The sequence below is a fragment of the Epinephelus lanceolatus genome, chromosome 1 (genome assembly GCF_041903045.1).
Source record: "Epinephelus lanceolatus isolate andai-2023 chromosome 1, ASM4190304v1, whole genome shotgun sequence".
In the NCBI taxonomy this organism is placed as follows: domain Eukaryota; kingdom Metazoa; phylum Chordata; class Actinopteri; order Perciformes; family Serranidae; genus Epinephelus; species Epinephelus lanceolatus.
The window spans coordinates 53,356,341-53,364,945 of record NC_135734.1 but is presented as its reverse complement, the minus strand read 5'-3'; the positions used below and the strand labels follow the sequence as shown (position 1 = coordinate 53,364,945).

The window sequence follows — 8,605 nt, the reverse complement described above, 5'->3', positions numbered from 1 at the left end:
AACTCTGCAGGTTGTGACATCATATGTTTTATTTACAAAAATAAAGCAAAACTCAAACAGAAAGTGGGGTCATCAGAGGGTGGAGCTTCACTCAATCCCTTCCTGTTTGTCCTTGATGGCGACTCTGAAGCGTTCCTCCAGCAGAGAGAGCTCGCTAATGAGGTCAGTGATGGCATTCGTAAATGCTTCCTGTCAAGAAAAAAGACTGATGAGCTGCTGGTGAACTTGGCTCATCGCCATGGTGACACTGCAGATGTCACCTGCTCAGCTTTACACTGAAAACAAGTTCCTGTTATATGTAATAACTTCTCCCGCCTTAATTTCAAATGTCAGATTCAAACTTTATTCAGACAAGATTTCATGTAGCTGGCACACAAGAAGGAAGAGAGGCATGAGTTGGTTAAAAAATAAAGTCACAAATGGACACATCAGGGTGACAACACGTCAGAGTGATGACACGTCATTGACGACATGTCAGAGTAACGACACGTCAGTGACAACATGTCAGAGCAATGACACGTCAGAGTGATGACACGTCAGAGCGACATCACGTCAGAGTGATGACATGTCAGAGCAATGACACGTCAGAGTGATGACACGTCAGAGCGACATCACGTCAGAGTGATGACATGTCAGAGCGACATCCTGTTTACCTCCAACTTAAACAATCGCTGACTCTGTGTGTGTGTGTGTGTGTGTGTGTGTGTGTGTGTGTGTTACCTGTGGGCTGTAGTCAGGTGTGGTCTGCACCCTGATGACGATCTTGTGTTCCAGAGGATGAGGAACTTTATAACCAGCAAACAGAACCTGAGGATCCTTCAACAGCTGACTGACACACACACACACACACACACACACACACCTGGTCAGGATCTGAAGGTTTACCTGTTAAAACACACTGAAGCATCGTGTTAGCCCGGCTCTTACGCGTGTTAGCCCGGCTCTTACGCTCTGATCTGTTGATGTGTTAGCACAGTTAGCGTCGTGTTAGCCCGGCTCTTACGCTCTGATCTGTTGATGTGTTAGCACAGTTAGCATCGTGTTAGCCCGGCTCTTACGCTCGGATGCTGTTGATGTGTTAGCACAGTTAGCGTCGTGTTAGCCCGGCTCTTACGCTCGGATGCTGTTGATGTGTTAGCACAGTTAGCGTCGTGTTAGCCCGGCTCTTACGCTCTGATCTGTTGATGTGTTAGCACAGTTAGCATCGTGTTAGCCCGGCTCTTACGCTCGGATGCTGTTGATGTGTTAGCACAGTTAGCGTCGTGTTAGCCCGGCTCTTACGCTCGGATGCTGTTGATGTGTTAGCACAGTTAGCATCGTGTTAGCCCGGCTCTTACGCTCGGATGCTGTTGATGTGTTAGCACAGTTAGCATCGTGTTAGCCCGGCTCTTACGCTCGGATGCTGTTGATGTGTTAGCACAGTTAGCATCGTGTTAGCCCGGCTCTTACGCTCTGATCTGTTGATGTGTTAGCACAGTTAGCGTCGTGTTAGCCCGGCTCTTACGCTCGGATGCTGTTGATGTGTTAGCACAGTTAGCGTCGTGTTAGCCCGGCTCTTACGCTCTGATCTGTTGATGTGTTAGCACAGTTAGCGTCGTGTTAGCCCGGCTCTTACGCTCTGATCTGTTGATGTGTTGGCACAGTTAGCATCGTGTTAGCCCGGCTCTTACGCTCTGATCTGTTGATGTGTTAGCACAGTTAGCGTCGTGTTAGCCCGTCTCTTACGCTCTGATCTGTTGATGTGTTAGCACAGTTAGCATCGTGTTAGCCCGGCTCTTACGCTCTGATCTGTTGATGTGTTAGCACAGTTAGCATCGTGTTAGCCCGGCTCTTACGCTCGGATGCTGTTGATGTGTTAGCACAGTTAGCGTCGTGTTAGCCCGGCTCTTACGCTCTGATCTGTTGATGTGTTAGCACAGTTAGCGTCGTGTTAGCCCGGCTCTTACGCTCTGATCTGTTGATGTGTTAGCACAGTTAGCGTCGTGTTAGCCCGGCTCTTAAGGTCGGATGCTGTTGATGTGTTAGCACAGTTAGCATCGTGTTAGCCCGGCTCTTACGCTCGGATGCTGTTGATGTGTTAGCACAGTTAGCATCGTGTTAGCCCGGCTCTTACGCTCTGATCTGTTGATGTGTTAGCACAGTTAGCGTCGTGTTAGCCCGGCTCTTACGCTCGGATGCTGTTGATGTGTTAGCACAGTTAGCGTCGTGTTAGCCCGGCTCTTACGCTCGGATGCTGTTGATGTGTTAGCACAGTTAGCGTCGTGTTAGCCCGGCTCTTACGCTCTGATCTGTTGATGTGTTAGCACAGTTAGCGTCGTGTTAGCCCGGCTCTTACGCTCTGATCTGTTGATGTGTTGGCACAGTTAGCATCGTGTTAGCCCGGCTCTTACGCTCTGATCTGTTGATGTGTTAGCACAGTTAGCGTCGTGTTAGCCCGTCTCTTACGCTCTGATCTGTTGATGTGTTAGCACAGTTAGCATCGTGTTAGCCCGGCTCTTACGCTCTGATCTGTTGATGTGTTAGCACAGTTAGCATCGTGTTAGCCCGGCTCTTACGCTCGGATGCTGTTGATGTGTTAGCACAGTTAGCGTCGTGTTAGCCCGGCTCTTACGCTCTGATCTGTTGATGTGTTAGCACAGTTAGCGTCGTGTTAGCCCGGCTGTTACGCTCTGATCTGTTGATGTGTTAGCACAGTTAGCGTCGTGTTAGCCCGGCTCTTACGCTCTGATCTGTTGATCTGTTGATGTGTTAGCACAGTTAGCATCGTGTTAGCCCGGCTCTTACGCTCGGATGCTGTTGCCCAGCGTGTGGTCCTCCTTGTTGAGGGTGAACAAACAGGCGTTGGGGACTTTGGTGTCTTTAGTGATGCTGATCTTCTTCTCTCCTTCAAACAACAGGAACGACTCGAAGGCGGGAGGCGCGTTCATCTTCACCGCACAGCTGCACCGAGAACCGTCAGGAAACACCTTCCTCCAAAACAACTATTTCTTCTTCTTCTTCTTCTTTTGATTTTATTGCCGGTTGGCAAACAGCTTTCGGGTGCATTACCGCCACCCACTGATCTGGAGTGTCGACTAGGTATCTGAATTATCTTTCACGTACAGTACAGGCCAAAAGTTTGGACACACCTTCTCATTCAATGCGTTTTCTTTATTTTCATGACTATTTACATTGTAGATTCTCACTGAAGGCATCAAAACTATGAATGAACACATGTGGAGTTATGTACTTAACAAAAAAAGGTGAAATAACTGAAAACATGTTTTATATTCTAGTTTCTTCAAAATAGCCACCCTTTGCTCTGATTACTGCTTTGCACACTCTTGGCATTCTCTCCATGAGCTTCAAGAGGTAGTCACCTGAAATTGTTTCCACTTCACAGGTGTGCCTTATCAGGGTTAATTAGTAGAATTTCTTGCTTTATCAATGGGGTTGGGACCATCAGTTGTGTTGTGCAGAAGTCAGGTTAATACACAGCCGACAGCCCTATTGGACAACTGTTAAAATTCATATTATGGCAAGAACCAATCAGCTAACTAAAGAAAAACCAGTGGCCATCATTACTTTAAGAAATGAAGGTCAGTCAGTCCGGAAAATTACAAAAACTTTAAACGTGTCCCCAAGTGGAGTCGCAAAAACCATCAAGCGCTACAACCAAACTGGCACACATGAGGACCAACCCAGGAAAGGAAGACCAAGAGTCACCTCTGCTTCTGAGGATAAGTTCATCCGAGTCACCAGCCTCAGAAATGGCAAGTTAACAGCAGCTCAGATCAGAGACCAGATGAATGCCACACAGAGTTCTAGCAGCAGACCCATCTCTAGAACAACTGTTAAGAGGAGACTGCGCCAATCAGGCCTTCATGGTCAAATAGCTGCTAGGAAACCACTGCTAAGGAGAGGCAACAAGCAGAAGAGATTTGTTTGGGCCAAGAAACACAAAACTAGAATATAAAACATGTTTTCAGTTATTTCACCTTTTTTTGTTAAGTACATAACTCCACATGTGTTCATTCATAGTTTTGATGCCTTCAGTGAGAATCTACAATGTAAATAGTCATGAAAATAAAGAAAACGCATTGAATGAGAAGGTGTGTCCAAACTTTTGGCCTGTACTGTATGTCAAACAAAACAAAGAAAACAAACAAAATTCACTTAACATCAAATAACCCGGCCTGATATTCTCTTCATTAATCTAGTTGATTTTAAAACATTCATTAGCTGTTTCCAGCAGTCGTCACCTGAAGATTTTCGTAATATATTAATGATAGTGACTTCCCCTAGTTTTCTTATTTCCTCCTTTAACGCAGCTCTCTCTGTTACGTGTCTTTGGCAGTATAATAGAATATGGTCCACTGTTTCCTCCTCTCCACAATGTTCACACTTTCCTGTATCATGTTTTTTGATTAAAAATAAAGAACTGTTTAACCCGGTATGCCCATTCCTCAATCTGGTCATAACTCTCCCATCGGTCCTGTTGCTGCACTACTACTACAACTACTGCTTTATGTCTGAAAAGGTACCGTCCTTTACTCTCCTTGTTCCATTCATTTTGCGACCTCTTTCTGATCTGTCTCTGTATCACCCCCTTGACTTCTGATTGCTAATATTTACATGGAGTTTATGCTCACTCCTCAAAGCTCCTCTGGCTGCTCCATCTGCCCTCTCATTCCCTTCAATCCCTCCCGATGTGTGCAGGAACCCACACAAAACTGACAGACAAGTGCATATGCTTGATTCTAAATAATGACATTATTATTTCAAATAATAAGTCTTCTCTGCATGTGGTGTTGAAATAAAATAAACTTTTTAATGCTGCTGCTGAATCTGAAAGTATCAATGCTCTTTCTGGCCTGCTGTCTTCTACTCACTGCAATGCAGTTATTATAGCCATCATTTCACTTGTAAAGACAGATAATTCATCAGAGAGTCTCTTCCCGCGCACCACATTCACTTCAGGGATGACTGCTGCCGCTGCTGTTCTGCCTGTCTCTGGATCTTTTGAACCATCTGTATATATATGTAAATGACCATAGTATTTCTTTCTAATGTATGAATTTAGACTATTAGTATTTTTCTCTTGTTCTTCTTTTTCCCAATCCAGGAGGCTCAGATCTACCTCTGCCTGTGGCAGTAGCCAAGGTGGAACAGCTGGCAACACAACATTTGGCGAAAAACTCAAATCCAGTATTGCCATCTCCCTTGCTCTCCTCTCAACAATCCATCCAAAGCTTTTCATTTGCTTTTTCCCATGTTCCCAGCATGGCTCAGTTGTATTTAGTGTTGGATGATTATTGTGACTTTGCAAATTTGCCCAGTACGTCATCATGATTTGCTGTCTTCTTAATTCCAGTGGCATCTCCATCATTCCCACCTGCAGATGTAGTTTTGAAAGCCCCACAACATACCCTCAGTGCTTGAGCCTGAATGCGACACACCCATAGTCCAGCACTGATCTTATTAAACCTGTATATATAGCTTTCAAAGAAGACCTGTCAGCTCCCCACTCTGTACCCATTAAACACCTCATGACATTTATAACCTTTTTACATTCATCACCAATTTGATCAATATGTACTTCCCAGGTGAGCCTTGAATCAAACCACACTCCTAGTAATTTGAATGACTCCACCCTTTTCAGCTCCTTGCCATACAAATATAGTTTGACTTCTGGTTCAATTTTCATCCTTGCAAAGAAAAGAGTATTTGTTTTCTCAACGGAAAAGTTAAATCCCCATTCCAATGACCACTGCTCCACTCTTTTAATTGATTCCTGCAACTGTTTGACTACATATTTCACATTTCTTCTTTCCATAATGCTCCATCATCAGCGAACAGAGATCTCCCTGTACTTTGGCCAATATCTTCATATACATCATCAATCATTATTGAAAATAACAACGAACTTATGACACTTCCTTGCAGTGTGCCATTATCCACACCATACCTTGCTGAAAATGTTTTCCCCACCCTCACCTCTATAGAACGTTCATACAAAGATTCCTTCACCCATCTGAACATTTTATCTGTTATACCTAAACTTTTGATTTTAATCAATAAACCTTCTTTCCACAATAAGTCATACGCTTTTTCAACATCAAAAAATACTGCTACCACCACCTCCTTATTGACTTGTGCCTTCCTCACCTCTGTTTCTAGACATAGTATTGGATCCATTGTTCCCCTTCCTTTCCTAAAACCACTTTGATGTTGTGATCTAAGATTTCTTATTTCCAAATAATATGTTAGCTTTTCAGTGATCATACGCTCCATGACTTTACACATATGAGACGTCAGTGCAATTGGTCTATAGTTACTTGGATTAGTAGGATCTTTTCCAGGTTTCCTGATTGGTACTATAACTGCATGTTTCCAACTTTGAGGTAATTTCCCTTCCTGCCAAATCTTGTTATATAAATGTAATATGACCTCTAATGATTTGTCAGACATATGGCTCAACATGGTATAGCATATCTGATCTTTTCCCAGAGCAGTTAGTCCTCATTTACCTAAAGCCCTTTTCATTTCTTCCAATGTAAAGGGAGCCTTAATTGCATCATCTTTCTCTTCCTCCCTTTCCAACAACTCTTTATATTCTTCACTTGTTTCCTGTCTTCCTTTTCTCCCCTCTTCAGACATATTTCCAGAGCTATGGACCTCAACCAAAGCCTTAGCTAACATATCTGCTTTTGCTTGGCCTTCAATAGCCAGGACCCCACCATTTTCCAAAATGGGATACAATACTGACAAACTATCCACTCTCTCTCCTCCCCTTCTTGTTTGCAGACGTTTTATGCCAATAACTTTACCACCTCTTATGTTTGCCCTCAAATCCTCCAACTTTTCTTCCACAGGGATACCATAGATAACCCCTCTCACAAAGCGACCATCGCCTCTCTTCTTGGCTATTTCCACCACTTTTTTGCACACTTTAGTCAACTTCATTACTTTCTTTCTCTGCCCCTCATCTTCACACTTCATGAACAGTCCGCCATCACTCAACACTTTCGCTGCCACAATTTCGCCAATCTTCTCCTTCAACCAGCGAGTTCATTCCACCGGACTAACTTTCCTTATATCCTGCCCTTCCTTGAACCTCAAAATCACTTTAAACTCATCTTTCGCCTCAATCCTCCTCTTCGCCACCCTCCCTTCCTCTCTCTCATCATAACTACTACTACTTCCACTACGCTCCTTTCTCTTATTCCATACTACATTCCAGTCACTTGCATCATTATCCTCACTCCCACTCTCCCAATCAGTATTCCCCGCCATCCTAGCCCATTCACAGATCAGTTTATGCACAACCACCAAACCTCTCCTTCCAAACAATTCGTCCACTCGCTCCCGTCTCCCGTGCCTCATCATTTCTTCTTCTTCTTCTTCTTCTTCTTCTAGTTTTATGGCGGTTGGCAAACAATGTATGGAAGCATTACCGCCTCCTACCGAAATGGAGTGTGGGTCTGGATAAATTAATATTCACAAAAACAAAACAAAAAACTCCAAAACAACACCACTTCCTCCCAGTTTTTCTTCTTCTTCTAATAGAATTCCGGCAGGCTGTATGCAAAGAAGCGTAATGCTGCCCTCCACAGGCCAAACCTAACCGTTATTCTCACATAGAGTCCAGATGAATGTAGGAACTTTAAAGGAATACTCTGATGATTTAGGAGTTCTGCCCTTTCTCTATCACTTTCATATTGAGACAACATGATGGATATCTTTTTTGTGTCTGTACGTCCAGTGGCTGGGTCTCAGTGGTTAGCACTGCGGCTTAGCTTAGCGAATACTATTGAAGTCTATAGGGGGTCAATAGCCTACTCGTAAAAGTGAACAGATAAACGTTACAGAAACCCTGAAGCTGGCATTTCTGCATGTACATTTAAAATAAACATGTTTAAACATTAATTCGAAAAACGAGTCCTTTTTAGTCATTTTAGAAGAAGTTTGATACACGGAACTATAGTGTGTTTACGCCCTGCGCTGTGAACAGCGGAGGGATACACCGGTGAGCAGGCACAGGCACAGACGTAGCCTGTAAACAAAACTCAGTTGTTTATTTAGCCTAACTATATCTCTGGGCTATAGTAGCTGCAATGGACGACTTTGAACGCGATTTTGAAGAGTTGCTTGTAGCGGACACAGATCCAGAGCCATACCTGTTTGAGCTGGAGCATACAGATGAGGATCTCCAGGTGTTTGATGCTGAGCAGGCGAGAAGAGAGGCTGAATCCTCCGAGGCAGCGGAACAGCAAGGGGCCGAGGGGAAACGGAGGTCAGGGGAGGATTGGTGGTGTAGCTGCGGGGCTTGCCAACCTATGCCTATGGAGGTGGAATCATTTTGCTGCACAGAATGGGACTCGGTGCTACCATCGTTGGGGAGATATATCATCATCATCAGGAGGAAAACCGCCGCAGAGAGTGCATCACAAGGAGTGAAAACTTAGCAGCAATCACTAATCCTGGCGTGACTGAAACATTTATTAAAGGGCATAACTCCCAAATCATCGAAGTTTTTCTTTAAAACTGCTTTTCTATATTCGATGTTCTGTTCAGCTCCAAAAATGGATTTCAGAGAAAACACAGCAGGACCCAAATCTGAAAG

General features: G+C 44.1%; 1 protein-coding gene across 1 annotated transcript; it reads right to left on the bottom strand.

The window, feature by feature from the left end:
- Nucleotides 1-8: 8 nt before the first annotated feature.
- polr2j (RNA polymerase II subunit J) lies at nucleotides 9-3,007 on the bottom strand. The gene is made up of 3 exons (XM_078172093.1): nucleotides 2,785-3,007; nucleotides 721-829; nucleotides 9-189 (listed from the first exon to the last, which is right to left on the bottom strand). Exons 1-3 carry the CDS (start codon nucleotides 2,925-2,927, stop codon nucleotides 88-90), a joined length of 354 nt encoding a protein of 117 aa, XP_078028219.1. The 5' UTR covers nucleotides 2,928-3,007; the 3' UTR covers nucleotides 9-87.
- Between the last annotated feature and the right edge of the window lie 5,598 nt (nucleotides 3,008-8,605).